General features: G+C 41.1%; 1 protein-coding gene across 1 annotated transcript in view; it reads left to right on the plus strand.

Moving 5' to 3' along the window:
• Positions 1 to 20,798, plus strand: part of CCDC33 (coiled-coil domain containing 33) — a 91,380-nt gene that overhangs the window by 59,307 nt on the left and 11,275 nt on the right. Inside the window, exons 14-20 of the mRNA XM_063449349.1 lie at positions 8,244 to 8,392; positions 11,337 to 11,388; positions 15,080 to 15,275; positions 15,512 to 15,600; positions 16,992 to 17,123; positions 17,325 to 17,403; positions 18,228 to 18,349. Coding sequence (XP_063305419.1) covers positions 8,244 to 8,392; positions 11,337 to 11,388; positions 15,080 to 15,275; positions 15,512 to 15,600; positions 16,992 to 17,123; positions 17,325 to 17,403; positions 18,228 to 18,349 — 819 coding nt within the window. The remainder of the gene's footprint in view (positions 1 to 8,243; positions 8,393 to 11,336; positions 11,389 to 15,079; positions 15,276 to 15,511; positions 15,601 to 16,991; positions 17,124 to 17,324; positions 17,404 to 18,227; positions 18,350 to 20,798) is intronic.

Below are 20,798 nucleotides of genomic sequence, written 5' to 3' on the forward strand. Positions count from 1 at the left end.
AATTGGAAACATAGAGCAGGCGATTTAATGAATGAGATTTGATTCAGGGGATGCAGCAAGGTTCTGATGCCTAGTGGAAAAAGAGGTTGGTAAGATTGGTTACACGTAGCGGAATGACCTCAAGAAGACAAAAATGTGAGATACAAAGAAAACAGAACACAGGTGGTAGAACACAGGGGAAATATATGACATTCAATACCGGAATTCAAATAAATATAATAAGATGATCATGAAATACAATGAAGAAACAGCATGAAACCGAGACAACATGTTAATATCAAATGCATGTGCAGAATTTTGATGCTTTCCTGTATAACATCAGTGGGAATGGAGAGGGAACCAGGCCTTTTCAGATTATCCTTCATTTTTCATCTGTTGAAGAGGCATTCTTCATGTGACGGGTTCCGAGACAGGGTGGCAAGTTTCAGTGCAGAATGGCTAACACCTTGTCCTGAGAATAGGGCACCTTAAAGAGTTATTCCAAGCATCAGTGGTCGTTATGATTGTAGGAGTACCCTGGTTTATCCCCGGTAATGGGACAAACTGTTTTGCAATATGTGCCTTTTTACCTGGGTGTCCACCGTCGAGTATAATCGAATTAGGAATATGAGAGACTGTGGCACCCTCAGATCTGTATAAAATATCCATGGGAATGGAGGAACAATTGTTAGACTGACCCAGTTACATAAACAGATACGGTTCTAGATTCCTTTGGTTTGGATAACTGTCACCCTTTCTTCCACCGATGAGCTCCTTCACGCAATGTCCTACAGAGCATGCAGAGAATTCCTTCATAGCATCCATTGTTCTTTGCAATGGGTGTCTTAAGAAATTTGGATTTCAGATGATTTACATGTGTTTTTACAAGCAAAGTCTTTTTTTATAACCCGAAAAGATATTGTTTCTTATAACATTTATATTTTCATATTCAACACATATTATTTTCTTGAGTAGAACCTGCCCTTGTTGTTTTAATGATGTAACGGCCACACAATGGTTAACCTATAACCTGACAGTGTTGCTCTGGTGAGCTGAGTGGAAAGTTTTGTTTCATATTCCCAGGATTTATCACAGTATTTACGTATACCCTGCATTTAAACAATATGTGTTTGTGATGTGTGAAAAATAAAATGAAATGCAGAAATACACAACACTCTATCCTGGAACTCGGCGCCTCCATCTTGATTCCCTGTCAATTGGTTTTATAAGTGCTGCACATTGCACCTGGCAATCATCATAGTCAGATCATAGTGAGAGTACTCAATGTGTGCCCTGAAATAAACTGGATTGTGATGTAAACTGCTACAATTTTAGCATATATTTAAAGAAAAGGTGTTCTACAGAAGAATTCTGATTACTGACATTGAGTTCTTAAAGGCACACTATAGGTATCCAGACCACTTCAGCTCATTGAAGTGGTCTGGGTTCATAACCCCAGGTCCATTTACCCTAGAACAGTAATTATTGTAGTTTTGAATTAACTGCAATAATTACCTTTATGGGTTAACTCCACCACTAGTGGCTGTCTACTAGACAGCCACTAGAGGGACATCTGGGTCATTAGGCGTCACGCTATGCATGAGGACATCCAGTGTCACCCGAATCCCCATAGGGCTGTTCTAATGCGAGTGCGGCCATTGCCGCACATGCGCATTAGATCTACCCCACAGCTGACATCGGCGGGGAAGAGCAAAGGCAGACCGTGAGCCAGCGCCGAGGGACATCGGAACTGTAACAAGGTAAGTGCGCCATAGGGAGGAAGGGGGGGCACTACAGGGAACTATAGTGCGAGGAATCAACTTTGTTTTCTGGCAATATAGTTTCACTTTAACTGTAGGTATAGGGGCCTTTTATGCCAACTCAATAATAGTAAAAATGGTGTCAACAATTATCGAAACTGTTAGATGGTGACCACTTCAATCATCATCTGCCATTAACATGTCAATAGATATCTGATATAAAATTATAAGATATGTAACGTAGGGTACAGATAACACCCTACATTCCTGAGGGTAAAACCCTTATCGAACCCAGAGAATCAAATGCAGTTTATCAGATTTTATTTCACATTTTGAGCCTAATACCTATTAATCCAATCCACACAGATAATCAGAATTACTCAATTTATCCAGAAATTGCGAAGAGCTGACAAAGTAATAGCAAAAGTTTATCTCAAAATAGCAACAACATAAATCGCAACTAAACTATTTATCCAGCTATTCTGACCACTCATTTACCAAAGTTCCTGGTTTACAAAAAACATCACTCTAATATGGCAAAAGTTTCAGACCTGCAGATTTATTAAAATGTATTCAAATAAAAAATTGTGAAGAACTATCGAGTTTGAAAGATGTGTTAAGGAATGCATAATTTCACCAACTCCTGTAGGTTTGAACTTATTAGTGTTTTTAGACACCATTTATATCATGGGTATTGGCATCCACAACAGTAGGAGTGTTAGACATGCCCACAACCTGTTGTATACAAAAAAAGGGAATTAATTATTAATCTATAACCATTATCCTTCCTCCGTCTCTAAAACTGGAGGTGTCTGAATGAAAAGTGTATTGCCCCGAGGTTAGTGAATTTACATTGTGTGCCATGTTATGGCACTTGGGAGTTAGAGTAGCCAGTCTTGTGCTTTTTGTGATAACAATATTCAATACATTGCCAGCTCATTATTATGTTATGTGATCTTTGTTGTGACAGGAAAAGGTCATTCTAAATTGCCATCTTGGGAGATATATTACCAATATGTAACTATGTGGAGACAGATGGGAATGTGGTCTAAGGCAAGATCGTGTCTCTGAAATAAAACATGCCAACTAACTAATAAGAAACATGGGGGTATTAATGAAGTGCAAAAACTAAAGGAACCATGTACTAATAATGTTTAGTGTAAGCATATAATAATTACTGTTTAACACAGATGATCAGCTATGTTTGTTATCTTGATTTTGAATGGGTTAAGGTGTAAATACTGAAATTTAGATGTAACGTTCGTTGTGACTTTTTAATTTTTCTTTTTTTTTTTTTTTAATGGTCAGATTTTTAATTGTGTCTGATTGGTATATCCCCCATAATGTTAACAAATAATTAAATGTTTTTGCATTTCGCCAAGAATTAATTTATTATCACATAGAGAAATGTTATTAATGTCACTCACAAATATACAGAAAATATTTAGACCAGAGGCAGTTTACACTTAAAAAATACCACTCACTGTGTTTTTAACACACTGTTTCTTGATAAAGATATTTTTGCAAGCGCATTTTCCATCGGTATTTGTCAAAGTGACACAATTATATTTGCCGTATTGATTTTTTTTACATTGAAAGCGCAAACGGAAAAATTGACTGGGCAATCGTTATTACAACTTTTCTTTTTTGTGGCGAAAGTAACCTCGCCACTGGTTTTTGGAGGGGCCTGTTTGCCAGACTCCTGCCCTGCGACTATGGCCCTGGGATGTATTGCCCTTCTAGGAACTGATTTGGGCATAATTGATTCTTATATTGCTGTTTCTGGCCCTTTAATTCCCAGAGAAAGGATCTGTACTTTTAAACTGGCACTTCGGATGCAGTCGAAGTGCCGAAGTCGTCGAAGTGGCCGCCATTCAAAAACCGAACACGTGGCGGCGGCCATTTTAACTAATTCGAATGCGGTCAGCGGTGTGTGCAGCCAAATCTATGGAACTGTTTTCAGCTACCCAATTGCACGAACACCACTGACCTGTACCTTCTACTCCACTTCGACACTGCGGCTGGAGACTAAGTCCCGTTCGAAGATTCGAACGCTTGTTCGAATGGGACTTAGTCATTTTCTCAGTGTAAAATAGACCGACCGCACAGCCCAAATCCATGGAACTGTTTTAGGCATGAAAATGTGCTTGTACACAGTAAGAAGCTCAATTATCTCCCAAGCAGAGGGGAGGGAATCTGTGGGTTGTAACCATTGTTTGATTGGCTAATGTATAATTGTCTGTGGGCGTCTCCCTTGCATGGGAGAATTGCATAAAAGCAGAGTGTGTGTCATTAAACCAGAGTTCTTCTTCACCTTCAATCTAGAGTCCTGTCTCTTATTGGGGGAATTGCTATGTCACTACAAGGGATTGCTATGCTCTGCATACTCCCTTAGCTAATCACTACTAAGCTCTTTTAAGAGCTTGTTCCTGCTTCACTCTCTTGGAGGAGAGGTTCACCCACTGGAACCTGGAGCCTTGTCGTAGGTCCAGGGTGGGTAGGAGACGGCGAGACCCCAACCAAGCTGCGGCAGTTCGTTGGGTCTGTGGTGGTTGTGGTGTCTGCGGAGCGCTTGGAGCCCTCTGTAAGTGCTAGGAGCATCCTTCAACGGAGGTATCCAGTCGGGGTGCCAGGTGATCCGTTACACTTTTCACCCACCATTCTTTGTTGCAGTTATGTTTTTCAGTTATGGCTGGTTGGCATATATAACCCCAAAAATATTAAGCTCGGAAGATCTTACATATGATTTATAAATAGGAGGATATGCTCTTATTAATAATGGCCATTTTTTGCATAAACAAATACAGACTAGTTTCCAACCTACAAGCACATGTTTTGCAGCCTACCACTACCATTGCTAATGTCCGCCGCAAGAGATACTCTCCACATTGTATCGTTCAACTATTAGCGACTCGAACGAAAAGCACTGAAAGGACCATTGTCATAGTGACCACAACTTCAAATCTGTGTCAGACAGAAGACAGCAGTTTGAGTTATTGAGATTTTCTAGTATAGGAGCAGCTTCTAGACGCTAATGTTAGCGATACCCTTTATAACAATCAACGACTTGTCAGCAAAACTTAACAACCCCAATGGAAACAGATCCTTAATGTCTGCAGAAAAAGACACAAAGATTGTGCAAAAAAAAAAAATAGTGCATCAGCATTGTGTGCGCTTTTTGTGAAAAATTGTATTTTGATTTCTTCAGCTGAGTTTTCATGGATTTTCGTGCCCCTTCAACCCCTTATCTAAAATTACTACAAACACTAAAACATGAAATAATGCGGGAAGGTCAGTCGATAATGATTTGCCCCAATTACCGAGTCCCGATAAAAGGGGTTATGTGTAAAAGTATATCCCCTTATATCGAGTAGTGGGTGGGTGGAGGAATTATCACATACACATTATACTCACAACCAAATAGCTAAACAAAAGTTAGCTACTACTGGTTGGGTTAAAGGACCACTCTAGTGCCAGGAAAACATACTCGTTTTCCTGGCACTAGAGTGCCCTGAGGGTGCCCCCACCCTCAGGGACCCCCTCCCGCCCGGCTCTGGAAAGGGGAAAGGGGTAAAAACTTACCTTTTTCCAGCGCTGGGCGGGGAGCTCTCCTCCTCCTCTCCGCCTCCGTTCCTCCCCGTCGGCTGAATGCGCACGCGCGGCAAGAGCTGCGCGCGCATTCAGCCGGTCACATAGGAAAGCATTCATAATGCTTTCCTATGGACGCTTGCGTGCTCTCACTGTGATTTTCACAGTGAGAATCACGCAAGCGCCTCTAGCGGCTGTCAGTGAGACAGCCACTAGAGGAAATAGGGGAAGGCTTAACTAATTGATAAACATAGCAGTTTCTCTGAAACTGCTATGTTTATAAAAAAATGAGTTAACCCTAGAAGGACCTGGCACCCAGACCACTTCATTAAGCTGAAGTGGTCTGGGTGCCTAGAGTGGTCCTTTAAACGTTTTACAAAATAGTTTTTCTTTCTAGATAGTAGCTATCATAATTTACCAATGAAAGTTTGTAAATTTTACCAGGAAAAATTTGTAAATTAGTTAGATCTCACAGTGCTGTTTGCATTGTTCATTATGCATATCCATATAACCTCTCTCTATAACTCCTCCTATTACTCCATATAACCTCTCTATAACTCCTCCTATTACTCCATATAACCTCTCCCTATAACTCCTCCTATTACTCCATATAACCTCTCCCTATAACTCCTCCTATTACTCCATATAACCTCTCCCTATAACTCCTCCTATTACTCCATATAACCTCTCTATAACTCCTCCTATTACTCCATATAACCTCTCCCTATAACTCCTCCTATTACTCCATATAACCTCTCCCTATAACTCCTCCTATTACTCCATATAACCTCTCCATATAACTCCTCCTATTACTCCATATAACCTCTCTATAACTCCTCCTATTACTCCATATAACCTCTCTCTATAACTCCTCCTATTACTCCATATAACCTCTCCCTATAACTCCTCCTATTACTCTATATAACCTCTCTCTATAACTCCTCCTATTACTGCATATAACCTCTCCCTATAACTCCTTCTATTACTCCATATAACCTCTCTATAACTCCTCCTATTACTCCATATAACCTCTCCCTATAACTCCTCCTATTACTCTATATAACCTCTCTCTATAACTCCTCCTATTACTCCATATAACCTCTCCCTATAACTCCTCCTATTACTCTATATAACCTCTCCCTATAGCTCCTCCTATTACTCCATATAACCTCTCTCTATAACTCCTCCTATTACTCCATATAACCTCTCCCTATAACTCCTCCTATTACTCCATATGACCTCTCTCTATAACTCCTCCTATTACTCCATATAACCTCTCCCTATATATCCTCCTATTACTCCATATAACCTCTCTCTATAACTCCTCCTATTACTCCATATAACCTCTCCCTATAACTCCTCCTATTACTCCATATAACCTCTCCCTATAACTCCTCCCATTACTCCATATAACCTCTATCTATAACGCCTCCTATTACTCCATATAACCTCTCCCTATATATCCTCCTATTACTCCATATAACCTCTCTCTATAACTCCTCCTATTACTCCCTATAACCTCTCCCTATAACTCCTCCTATTACTCCATATAACCTCTCTCTAACTCCTCCTATTACTCCATATAGCCTCTCCATATAACTCCTCCTATTACTCCATATAACCTCTCCCTATAATAATAATAATAGTAATTATGATATATATTGTAATTAATGTAGCTCAGCGATACATTCCATTCCACTCAGTCTCGTCCCAGGTGTCACTCAGTCTGTGCTGCTGTTACTGTTTGTCCCTCTCCCAATTCTCTCTGGAGTGTGACACACCCTCTCTCTGTCTCTCTCTCTTAGTGATAGTTTCCAAGGGGATTTTGTGTTGTAGCAACTTGTCCACTTCCTCGGGTCCTATAAGACAGGAAGCAAGACAAGTGCAAAAAGAAACAAAATATTAGAAATGGCAGTTCTGGGTAACTCCAGTAACTCATTCTTCATATAGCACTGAGGGGAGGGGGTGACTGTCATATTGGGGGAGAGATCCTGACCACCTTTTGCTCTGGACATTGTAAGCGAGAAACCAGGAAACGGAGAGGAAAGGGTTACAGCCCCGGCTGGAGATTTAAGGAAATAGGTGTGGGGGAGGAGAGCCGTGAACCCAATTAACCTGCAGATCCTAACCTGCACCTTGTACCCATGCTGGCTGCCTTCCCAAAGGTGAGTATGTGGTGAGTGAGGAGTGACCACTGGTTACTATTTGATGAAGGCTGAGGGGGTGTGGTGTGTGTGTTTGGGATGGGAGTGTAACTGAAACACTTAACTCACTAGGATACTGTCCATGGCTTGGGGGACAGTGATTATTCACTAGGATACGGTGTAAGGATCAGATCATAGATAATAGACAGGAATCACTACTTCCCAACACTGCTTCAGTATCGCTCACATAGGACAGAGCGCAGGTTTATTCAGGTTTATAGAAATATCTTACCAGGACTGTGGGTACAGAGCAGTCTATTACTAGGTCAGTTCATAGTTGTGGGAACAGAGCAGTCTCTTACTAGGTGAGTAGATAGTTGTCGGTACACAGCAGTCTTTTACTAGGTCAGTCTATAGTTGTGGGAACCCAACAGTCTCGTTCTAGGAGTCGCCATAGTTACACTTATTATTTAAATAGACATTTTCTGCAGCAGTCTCTTTTTTGGACTCTCCTTATTTGTGGGTACGTAGCAGTCTGTCACTGGGACAGCGCGGAGACCTGGCAGTGCAGATACCTTTTAATGGATGGATCATTTTTACAGACCATACTCGTCTTCTGTAAGTACAAGATTTTTAAGCAATGTGACACCCAGAATGGCAAATGTACAAATGACTTTTTTCATTTTAGATAACTTGAGAGGGTTTGAACGCTGTCCTCAATAAATGTTTAAAATGCTGGACCTCATGGATCCCTATTTTTTTTTTTTTAAAGCTGCAAAAAGATGGACCTTTGTTCCCACCTCACAATGCTCTGTCTGACATCCTTCCCAACCCATGGTCACATCCAACACTTGTTGATCCAAAGCCTACAGAACCCGGAAGCGAACATGGACCTACCAACCCATCTCCCCGACACATAAGGTGAGTCTCTACCCAGTATCTGTCAAGATCTTTTTTATAGGCGTGCGCAGCCTATTGCATTAGGGTGTGCACCCTAAAGCACAAACACACACGCCACGTATATATGAATGTGTATATATATATATATATATATAAACACACATACACTGCTGTGTGTGTGTGTGTTAGGGTGCTGTTAGTGTGTGTGTGTGTGTGTGCTGCCATGCCTGATCCCTGGTGGTCCTAGTGTGACCTTGCGAGAGGAACCCAGGGAACTGCTGGCTAGAGCTCCCCTGGTCCTCTCCTGCCTGTGGGCCGGTGAGCAGGGCTGGACTGGGACAAAAAGTCAGCCCAGACAGAGCAGCCCACTAGGAAAGGTGGGCCAGAAATGTGGCGCGTTATATCAGCCACCAAGACAAGCACCCCCTGCCCTCTCAATTGTTATGTTAGTGTGATACCCCACCAGAGCATTCAGTGCTGTCTGATGGAAAAAAAAGTCCAAGTGGCTTGTCTCTGATGTCCCCAGTAGTGGGTACTGGAGAACACAAGTGGAAAGGGATTGTTAAAGTGTGTTTTGCACGTGTGGGAATGCTCCCTGCTGTGTTATATATGTTTGGATGTTTTTTATGTGATTGCATGTGTGTAGAGGAGACCGGTTATGCTGTAGAGTGTAAAGGGGTCTGTTTGTGGTGTATAATATGTAGCTGGGGCCTGTAGTGTATAGGTGTGTTTTGGGGCTGTATATTATATATATGTGTGTGTTTGTGTGTGTGTTTATAGGGCCTTTAGAGAGTGTTTGTGCCTAGCGGTGTGTTGCGTTTGCATGTAAGGACTGTATTTCTTGTATCTAGGAATTGCAGGGGGTGCCATTGTGTGTATGTGTATAGGTGTTGTGCACATGTGTGTATTGGTGTGGTAATAATAGGGGGTGTAGTGTGTGTTTAGGGGAGTTGTGTGTGCATAGGGGCACAGTGGGTGCACAGGAGGTGTATAGAGGGGTATAGAGTGTGTAGTGCTTTTGTGTGTGTATGCAGTGTAATACGTGTGTTTATAGGGAGTATAGAGTGTGTATAGTGATTGAGTGCAGTGTATAGAGTGTGTGTGAGTGCAGAGGGTGTAGTGTGTATATAGGGGGTATAGTGTGTAGTGTGTATAGGTCCGGTGGGTGTAGTCTGTATGTATCGGGGGTACAGTGTGTAGGTGCTGGCGGTGTAGTGTGTATGCATAGGGGGTATAGTGTGTAGGTGCAGGGGGTTTAGTGTGTATGTATAGGGGGTATAGTGTGTAGGTGCAGGGGGTTTAGTGTGTATGTATAGGGGGTATAGTGTGTAGGTGCAGGGGGTGTAGTGTGTATGTATAGGGGGTATAGTGTGTAGGTGCAGGGGGTGTAGTGTGTATGTATAGGGGGTATAGTGTGTAGGTGCAGGGGGTGTAGTGTGTATGTATAGGGGGTATAGTGTGTAGGTGCAGGGGGTGTAGTGTGTATGTATAGGGGGTGTAGTGTGTAGGTGCAGGGGGTGTAGTGCGTATGTATAGGGTTATAGTGTGTAGGTGTAGGGGGTGTACTGTGTATGTATAGGGGGTGTAGTGTGTAGGTGCAGGGGTTGTAGTGTGTATGTATAGGGGGTATAGTGTGTAGGTGCAGGGGTTGTAGTGTGTATGTATAGGGGGTATAGTGTGTAGGTGCAGGGGGTGTAGTGTGTAGGTGCAGGGGGTGTAGTGCGTATGTATAGGGTTATAGTGTGTAGGTGTAGGGGGTGTACTGTGTATGTATAGGGGTTGTAGTGTGTAGGTGCAGGGGTTGTAGTGTGTATGTATAGGGGGTATAGTGTGTAGGTGCAGGGGTTTTAGTGTGTATGTATAGGGGGTATAGTGTGTAGGTGCAGGGGGTGTAGTGTGTATGTATAGGGGTATAGTGTGTAGGTGCAGGGGGTGTAGTGTGTATGCATAGGGGGTATAGTGTGTAGGTGCAGGGGTGTAGTGTGTATGTATAAGGGGGTATAGTGTGTAGGTGCAGGGGGTGTAGTGTGTATGTATAGGGGGTATAGTGTGTAGGTGCAGGGGGTATAGTGTGTAGGTGCAGGGGGTATAGTGTGTAGGTGCAGGGGGTGTAGTGTGTAGGTGCAGGGGGTGTAGTGTGTAGGTGCAGGGGGTGTGGTGTGTAGGTGCAGGGGGTGTGGTGTGGAGGTGCAGGGGGTGTGGTGTGTAGGTGCAGGGGGTGTGGTGTGGATGTATAGGGAGTATAGTTTGTAGGTGCAGGGGGTGTAGTGGGTATAGTGTGTAGGTGCAGGGGGTGTATATAAGGTGTATAGTGTGTGTAAGTGCAGTGTGTATATAGGGTGTAGTGAGTAAGTGGTGGGGTATAGATTATATACCGGTACTTAATTATATAATTAATATAATTAATTTTGATTGTTTCAGAATTTAAATTTAAAAAAAAAACGACACATTTTCTCCCCTTTCCCCTTCATACCTTACTTTGCAGGGGGGAAGAGGGAGCAAGCTGCTGATCATCCCTGGTGATCCAGTGGGCTAGTGATGTGGTCTGTACCTCCGCAGGGTACAGACCATGCCTTCCTCTCGCGATCTCCGATATTTTCAGAGCGTTGCCACGGCAACGCTCTGAAAATATCGGAGATCGCGAGAGGGCTGCCCTGCGTGCAGCATGGAGGCGCTTTGCTCCGTATCCAAAACGGAACGCTAATCTGTTGTGCTTGAGCCGGCAGGGGAGATATTTTGATCTTCCCTGCCGGCCTCGATCCATGCGCGGCGCACGGGGATTAGGGTGTGCCCAGGCACACCCCGTGCGCACGCCTATGATCATTTTTCCCCTCCTCGCTCACTATGCAAAACTCCCATTAGTGTCACTTTACTATACCACTCACTGCTAATATTTATATTTTTGAAAACCTTCATAGCTGCTATTAAATTTTGTTTTCTTTTTTTATTTTCCCTTGACCACCAGCAATAAAGACATGGACTTACCTGCAGACCCTGTGATGGAGCACCAAGAACAGGTGAGTGGTCCAATATCATATACAAGATAGTCACATATCACTCTGTTTGCATTCGTGTATACCTGTGTGTGTGGAATACATGATGTATTCAAGAATGGCATCATCCCTGTGAATTATGCTCCAGAATTTGTAATGATGACATCATTCTTGTGAATTATTTTCCAGAATTCATGAAGATGACATTATACCTGTGAATTATGGGTCTATCTGGCTATCCCCACTGTTTGTGCTAAATGCTCTGAATATGGTTTGCACAACTCAATTATAATAAACTGCTGAACATACTGGGGACTTGATCTCTGGTGTCCCCAAAAGTGGGAGTCAGAATTCAGGACTGTCTTGCGTGAAATTGGATGGTTGGCAGATATACATCCAACGTTGTTATTGGTTTTTTTTTGTTGTTGTTGTTGCGTGCATGCAGATTCCATAATACTAAACAATGAAAGGATACAAACAATCTGTAAATTTAAAGGGACACAATAGTCAACATATAAAAGCAAGAAAGACAGGTCCCCCAGCCTTCTTTCTTGCTTTTATATGAACTTGCCATAAAAAAAAAAAAAAAATAAATCCGAGTAAGTTTTAATAATAAAACTTACCTCCGTTCCAGCGCTGAGCTCCCCGCTAGGCCACGCCCCCTTTTCCGTCAAAATGAATGCGCGTTCGCGAGCTGAGCGGTCTACAGCTCAGCTCACTTTCTATAACCGCCCCCCTTACCAAGCTGTGTTTGCATAGAAACACTATATATAGAGATCTCTCTATATATAGTGTTTCTATGCAAACACACAAGTAGTAAAAAATTAGACATATACACACACACACACACACACACACTCTTCCTCCATCCATATCCATCCATATCCATCCATCCCCATCATCCATATCCATCCATTCCCATCATCCATATCCATTCCCATCATCCATATCCATCCAGTCACCCACTCACCCTCAGTCACCCACCCACACTCACTAAATGAGTTTACTTACAGTTTGAATCCTCCCCTCCTCCTCGGTCTCCGGTCTTCAGCTTGTCCGCTCAAGCCACTCCCACGCAGACAGGATGCTTGTGCACAGTGTTGCACAGAGCTGCCCGATGTCTGCTGACCGCAGATCTGAGTGGATTGAGGCGTTTTATGCTTCAATCAACTCGGAAGTCCCTCTGGTGGCAGTTTGAGTGACTGTAACTGGAGGTGTTCCTAGCTTTCAATGCAAACACTGTATTTTCTCAGAAAATACAGTGTTTACAAGAGAGGGGCTGCAGGGAGCTATAGTTCTCACGTGAACAACCTCATTAAGCTGAAGTTGTTCAGGTGACTATAGTGTCCCTTTAACATAACTTACACCTAGCAACATACTAACACATAAGGATAGAAGGCCCTGCTCTTGCAAGCACACAGCCTATTTGGAGGTGGATACATAAACAATGTAATGCAAAAGTGCAGTGTTATTTATGGCGCCAAATTTCTATTTAGTTTCAGTCATAGTCTTTTGACTAAAAAAGCCATTTTAGTTTTAGTAATATTTTAGTAATTTGAATTGTTTTAGTTTTAGTCTAGCTTTATTCGAACAAATCTCCAGTAGATTTTACTCAACACCACTAAAATCTAATGTTTTTAGTTAAAGCCTCTACCTGTATGTTTAACTCTTTTCCCAGCCCCTCTGTGTCTCCTTGTGTCCTGCCAGCCCCTCTAGGTGTCTCTCTCCCAAGCCCTGGTCTGTCTCTTTTGTCCCTTCCCCAGCCCATCTAGGTGTTTCTCTCCCAAGTACTGCTCTGTTTCTTTTGCCCCTTCCACAGCCCCTCTAGGTGTCTCTCTCCCAAGCCCTGGTCTGTCTCTTTTGCTCCTTCCACAGCCCCTCTAGGTGTCTCTCTCCCAAGCCCTGGTCTGTCTCTTTTGCTCCTTCCACAGCCCCTCTAGGTGTCTCTCTCCCAAGCCCTGGTCTGTCTCTTTTGCCCCGTCCACAGCCCCTCTAGGTGTCTCTCTCCTAAGCCCTGGTCTGTCTCTTTTGTCCCTTCCCCAGCCCCTCTAGGTGTTTCTCTCCCAAGTACTGCTCTGTTTCTTTTTCCCCTTCCACAGCCCCTCTGTGCAGTGTTAATTTTGGCAGCAAATTTCTATTTAGTTTTAGTCATTGTCTTTTGATTAAAAAGCCATTTTAGTTATACCGGTAGTCGTAATTTAGTCATCTGAGTTGTTTGTCGGCTAAAATTGTTAGCCAACAAAATTAACATTGCAAAAGTGTGAGTGTGAGGTGTAAATAATGATAGGTATTGGGGAATGGGTAAAAGAATCTGAATCCATCCAATAATTCCGGGCACTATTTACTCGCTGGCAGTGGTTGCTCACTGTCAAAAAAACAACTGCTATTGCACCAGGTGGGATCATGGGGGTGAGACTAGTGCTAGGTTCCCCCACACCATGCCATGTTTCAAACTACCCTATAGTTAGATGGGGTCTAATTGACCCCTATAGGCTTTATTTTGAATTATTTTTGAAAACCTTTTAATATGGCGGCTGGCCAACATGGTTAATACTCGCTCCACCAAGGATTTTTAACTATTTGGCTGCTAACGTTGCAAATAGTTCAGATTTTCTAAAAGGCTTCTTTGGAGCCACTCGTGCAAGATCCAGACATTGGTAAATACTGTGTGAACAATGTCTTTTGATTTCCAAATGATCCCTTACGTAGCCGGATGGTTGTGCCCCATTCGGTACAGGACTTTAGTGAACAAGTCTGAGTAAGACTAGTAAAATATGACCACAGGAAAGTTTATGCAAGACATGGAGTTTGCAGCCCCCGTGTGGTGAACAGCTAGAATAGCACCATAGATCTCTTGTAACTAGGCATTTCCGTACATTTTCCAAGGATCTCCAGCTGCCTTTTCGTCCTCACTTTTCGGGAAATAATTTGTGGCCTGTATGACACATTCCTAGGTAACTCTGATGTCAACTGCGCATCATGTGAGAAGCTCTAAAAAAAGCTATGCATCTATTTTAACAGGACCATGTTTAGAGTTGCAGCTCATCATATTAGTTGTCTGTAATATATTTTGGGGGCTAAATGGACGGCAGGGCAGGATCCGTTCACAACATACAATGTACTTTGGTAAATTTAAATGACACCGAGTATACACGGTGACATCATACGAGTCTCCCTGATAAAACTGCCAGGTGTACGTTAAAAATACAGAAAGCTAAATCAATGGTATTTATGCAAACAATTTGAAAATATAAACGAAAATGTTCTCAAAATGTGCAAAGGTGTGATTTCAAGTCACCAATCATAAAGAAGTATATGATAGCCTGTCGTATCAATCCATTAGAAATTATTATTCAATGGCATAGCTGGCTATCTGTGTGTGTTCAAAGATAAGCAGGATCCATCATTCTAAGTTCCAAAAATACAGCAGATTTTTGTTCATAATTGTTGCCTTAATGCCCTTGATTTAGTAAATAAATTAATTATTTATAATTGAATAAGTCTTTTTTTTTTAAAAAATACAGGAAATAATCTCAGTATTGAACCATTGAAGTCCAGATATCTGCAGTATTGAGCAATTACCAGGCCTTAGCCCTTCAGAGGCATGCAGATAATTAGGTTCTTAATGTATGTTTTTTTCCAGAGATTTCCAATTACACTGTTTAATGGAATTAAATGTTTTCACTAACTCTTCTTTAAACCTTTTCTCTTCTAGGAAATAGCGAATTATCGGCTTGCTATGCAACGCATGGCGGATGACATCATTAGCCTGCGCCGTCAGATGAGTGGATTAGAAACTGAAAACAGCCGACTGCGAAGTGAACGTAGCATGTTACAGGATGCAGGGCAGAGTCTCCTTAGTGATGCTGATATTGACGTTATGACCAAGGCGGAGCTCGCTGATCGACTTGGTAATGGGAATGGGGTTTAAATGATTCATATCAGTGTTCCTCTAATAATGATTGTCCATTCTGTCTGGGAACTCCTAGCATTACGATACTATTGGCTTCTTTAAAATATTTTCCAGTCTCACATACTCTAGATGATGGTGTCTTTAAAGTATGTTGACTGTCAAAATGGTGTGATATTGACAAAGTTGAAAAGGCTGATGATGATTACAATATTGTCGCTGAATTCTCGTTTACAGTAACTCTCAAATACAAGTTGGCCAGTGAAACATCAGACCTCCGGGGAATGAGAGACAGAGTTCAGCAGCTACAAAACGAATTGGTCAGGGTAAGTACAATCAAAATACAAAAGTGAGGTTTACGCACTGAACTTGAAATTGAGGAAAATTTGCAGTCAAATTGCAAATTATTTGCCAAAATAGCCACTTTAAAAAAAAAAAAAAAAAAAGGCAATTTTTTTTTTAACTCTGCTATTTTGGCCTACAATTTGCATTTCCCCTTGTCAAAACTCATTATTTTAATGTATAACCCAAAGTATCCTTCCTAAGTCTGCAACTGCAAATGTCGGAAGAGTCACAAACTTGAGAGGGATTAAAATAACATTCAAAATATTTACATTCGTAATGGGAGGGTTAAAAAAAAAAATGGATATTCTCTAAAAAAAAAGAAAAACAACCAATGAGGATAATAATGTCAGGGGACACACTAAAATACTGGAGTTGGTAAGCATCGGGGTACTGACAGTAAGAGGTGTGGGGGGCCTAACAAAATGGCACAATATTAAAGGAGAGAATTTAAAGATGAGTTAAGTAAATAGAAAAGTGAGACTAGGAGAAAGTTAAGAGGCGTTTGGGAAACTGAAAAATACAACAAGAGAAGAAGGGAAAACCGTGAGATGATGAGTGTGATAAGAAACATGTAACAGCGCTACGGAATTTGCTGGCGCTATATTACTTAGTTACATAGCTGAAAAGAGACTTTCGTCCATCAAGTTCGGCCTTCCTCACATTTGTTTTTGCTGTTGATCCAAAAGAAGGCAAAAAAACCCAGTCCGAAGCGCTTCCAATTTTGCAACAAACTAGGAAAAAATTCCTTCTTGACCCCAAAATAGCAGTCAGATGTCTCCTGGATCAAGCAGCCATTACCCCACTAATTAGAAATGTTATCCCTGTATGTTATGTTTTTGCAAGTATGTATGAATAATAAATATATAAATAATAATGTAAGATACCATAGTGAGACAGGGGGTGAGATAATAAATGTGAATAGACTGGAGAGTAATTAGCTGCTAGACAGAAGGGGTCAGAAGGATAAGGGAACAATGGCACAGAGACTGGGCAAGACATAGTAAGTGAAGACTTCAAGAGGGGAAAAAAGAGATGGAAATAAGACTGGGAAAAAAAGAGAAGTGAAAACAAACAAAAAGGCTAGAGAAGCTTAAGGGGGGCCTGGTCTGTGGTTTCAAAGAGATCTTGAGGTTTCTAATGGTAGCCGTTAATGTAAAAGCAGATTGTTTGTTTGTTTGCACTATTTTGCTTTGTCTTCGCTAACAGTTTACCCATTCCTATCTCACAACTTATTTTATTAGAGGCATTGCTCAAATCACACTGTGAATTAGCCAATATAGCAGTATTGCAATATTTATCTCTCGTGTCTAATTGAATGCTCTGAACATCGGAGCTTACCTTGGATCCCCTCAATGTTATAATGCTATTACAGAGAAATGATCGCGAGAAGGAGCTTTTGCTTATAAAGAGAGCACACCAGCAACAGCAGGTCGTACTACAGCAGTACCACCAGAAGGCGAGCCGGAGCAGGACCTTACAAGACACGGTGCGCAAGCAGGAGAAGGTGAGGTCTAATAATGGGTAAAAAAAAAACCTGTTTGTTTCATGATATCGATGGGGAGGACAATGGGGGGGTATGATAGAAGGTGGAGGGTGCATTCTTTAACTGCACATATAATGATGGCAATAAGGCACCTGGACCATGCCAATAACAAACACACTGCTCCACAACAAGACACATGTTGGGTTTGTTCTTCCTATTCAGGTTATCGAGAAGATGGAGAAACTATTGGATGATAAATTGCGAGAGGAAAAAAGAAAACGAGTGCCAGGAGGAGAGAAAGGTGACCAATAACAGAGCGGGAAGCGACACTTATTGAATTTCAAATCACGGCCCAAATACATGGCCAGGCTGAAACACATCCTTTATGGCTAAAGTTCACATACCGTGGCCGATAACTGCAAACTTTAAATTCACTTTTATTCCTGACCATTGGCACTGTAGTGAATAACCATCGCAGTGGACGTCCCATTTACAAAATAAGAGAAATTAAAAAGAGGGACATTCATTTGAATAGTGATGACACTTTTTTTTTTTTTAACCAGTTTTTCTCCAGAGCACCTGAGAGACACTAATTGAAAGGATAGTTAGATGTGATAAATGAGACGTGTCAATGGTAATATTTGATCCATCAGAGTTATTCACTAAACTCTGATTTGTAGTGAAAATACAAAGTACAGTCTGAAAGCATTGACTATAATAGCTCAGTTGGAGAATGTTTACAATTCACATTTTAATTCACTACAATTCACAGTTTATAACAACACTTTCTGTTATGGAGCAATTTTAATGAGAGAGAACAGGCTTGGAAGGTGACACTTGAGTATAGAATTTCTCAATCTCCAGGAGTGATTTATACTCCAGAAGGATCAGAATAAATTCATTAGAACATGCGTAATATACCAACCGTGACACAAAGGAATTCAAGCCAAAACCTGTACGATTGTATTCCTAAAATTTGAATATTGACAAAGTGTTAATGAAAGAGAAAGTGATACTACAGAAAACAACACAAATACCATTTTGTTTTATATAATTCCATTTATATAACATAAATCAATTTATTCTATTCTGTCCCCCATTCTCATTCTATTCTATTTCTCTCAGATGGCCGGGTAGACTTTCTGCAGAATGAGATCTATGCTACGTTACTAGGCGAGAACTCACGTCTGAGAGAGGAGCTTGAGGGTGCAAGACAACCACTGATAACCGTGCAACAGAATGTCCCAGTGAGTGATTGGCTACAGATTACACGTGTTCTAATAGGATGCTAGGCAATAATTGCAACCAAATGGCAGTGGACACCCAACTTGGAGTTATAGGGAGAGCTTACATGGAGTAATAGGAGGAGTTATAGGAAGAGTTATAGGGAGAGCTTACATGGAGTAATAGAAGGAGTTATAGGGAGAGGTTATATGGAGTAATAGGAGGAGTTATAGGAAGAGTTATAGGGAGAGGTTATATGGAGTAATAGGAGGAGTTATAGGGAGAGGTTATAAGGAGTAATAGGAGGAGTTATAGGGAGAGGTTATACGGAGTAATAGGAGGAGTTATAGAGAGAGGTTATATGGAGTAATAGGAGGAGTTATAGGGAGAGGTTCTATGGAGTAATAGGATGAGTTATAGGGAGAGGTTATATGGAGTAATAGGAGGAGTTATAGGGAGAGGTTATATGGATTAATGGGAGGAGTTATAGGGAGAGGTTATATGGAGTAATAGGAGGAGTTATAGGGAGAGGTTATAAGGAGTAATAGGAGGAGTTATAGAGAGACGTTATATGGAGTAATAGGATGAGTTATAGGGAGAGGTTCTATGGAGTAATAAGAGGAGTTATAGAGAGAGGCTATATGGAGTAATAGAGAGAGGAGTTATAGAGAGAGGTTATATGGAGTAATAGAGAGAGGAGTTATAGAGAGAGGTTCTATGGAGTAATAGGATGAGTTATAGGGAGAGGTTATATGGAGTAATAGGAGGAGTTATAGGGAGAGGTTATATGGATTAATGGGAGGAGTTATAGGGAGAGGTTATATGGAGTAATAGGAGGAGTTATAGGGAGAGGTTATAAGGAGTAATAGGAGGAGTTATAGAGAGACGTTATATGGAGTAATAGGATGAGTTATAGGGAGAGGCTATATGGAGTAATAAGAGGAGTTATAGAGAGAGGCTATATGGAGTAATAGAGAGAGGAGTTATAGAGAGAGGTTATATGGAGTTATAGGAGGAGTTATAGAGAGAGGTTCTATGGAGTAATAGGAGTTATAGGGAGAGGTTCTATGGAGTAATAGGAGGAGTTATAGGGAGAGGTTATATGGATTAATGGGAGGAGTTATAGGGAGAGGTTATATGGAGTAATAGGAGGAGTTATAGAGAGAGGTTATATGGAGTAATAGGAGGAGTTATAGAGAGAGGTTCTATGGAGTAATAGGAGTTATAGGGAGAGGTTCTATGGAGTAATAGGAGGAGTTATAGGGAGAGGTTATATGGAGTAATAGGAGGAGTTATAGAGAGAGGTTATATGGAGTAATAGGAGGAGTTATAGAGAGAGGTTATATGGAGTTATAGGAGGAGTTATAGAGAGAGGTTCTATGGAGTAATAGGAGTTATAGGGAGAGGTTATATGGAGTAATAGGGGGAGTTATAGAGAGGTTATATGGAGTAATATGAGGAGTTATAGAGAGAGGCTATATGGAGTAATAAGAGGAGTTATAGAGAGAGGCTATATGGAGTAATAGGAAGAGTTATAGAGAGAGGCTATATGGAGTAATAGGAGGAGTTATAGGGAGAGGTTCTATGGAGTAATAGGATGAGTTATAGGGAGAGGCTATATGGAGTAATAAGAGGAGTTATAGAGAGAGGCTATATGGAGTAATAGGAGGAGTTATAGGGAGAGGTTCTATGGAGTAATAGGAGGAGTTATAGGGAGAGGTTATATGGATTAATGGGAGGAGTTATAGGGAGAGGTTCTATGGAGTAATAGGAGTTATAGAGAGAGGTTATATGGAGTAATAGGAGGAGTTATAGAGAGAGGTTATATGGAGTTATAGGAGGAGTTATAGAGAGAGGTTCTATGGAGTAATAGGAGTTATAGAGAGGTTATATGGAGTAATAGGAGGAGTTATAGAGAGAGGTTCTATGGAGTTATAGGAGGAGTTATAGAGAGAGGTTCTATGGAGTAATAGGAGTTATAGGGAGAGGTTCTATGGAGTAATAGGAGGAGTTATAGGGAGAGGTTATATGGATTAATGGGAGGAGTTATAGGGAGAGGTTATATGGAGTAATAGGAGGAAATTTTTTTATTAAATTTTCTAACAACAAATTACAAAACAATGTTCAGTGTATCAAAAACATATGCAAAAATACAATTAAAAACAGAATGTCATATCTATATTTTTCCAATAATCTGTAGTTTGTTCTTTTACATATACATCTTTTATGTCTTTGATTATCCGATTAATCACAGAATCTGTTGTTACAATTATTTGTTTGGATGATTTTAGACACCTCGCTTGCCATAAATGATATATTACAATACAATTAATTACATATAAAGTGCATTTGTTAATCTTATCTGCCCATTTGAAGGCTCCATATACTAATTCAGCATATGACTGTCCTTTAAAGTGGGATATTTTAAGAAGTATAGACATTTCTTTCCATATTGCTAAACTGAAGGGACAG

Source organism: Pelobates fuscus, chromosome 3 (assembly GCF_036172605.1).
Source record: "Pelobates fuscus isolate aPelFus1 chromosome 3, aPelFus1.pri, whole genome shotgun sequence".
Taxonomy (NCBI): Eukaryota; Metazoa; Chordata; class Amphibia; order Anura; family Pelobatidae; genus Pelobates; species Pelobates fuscus.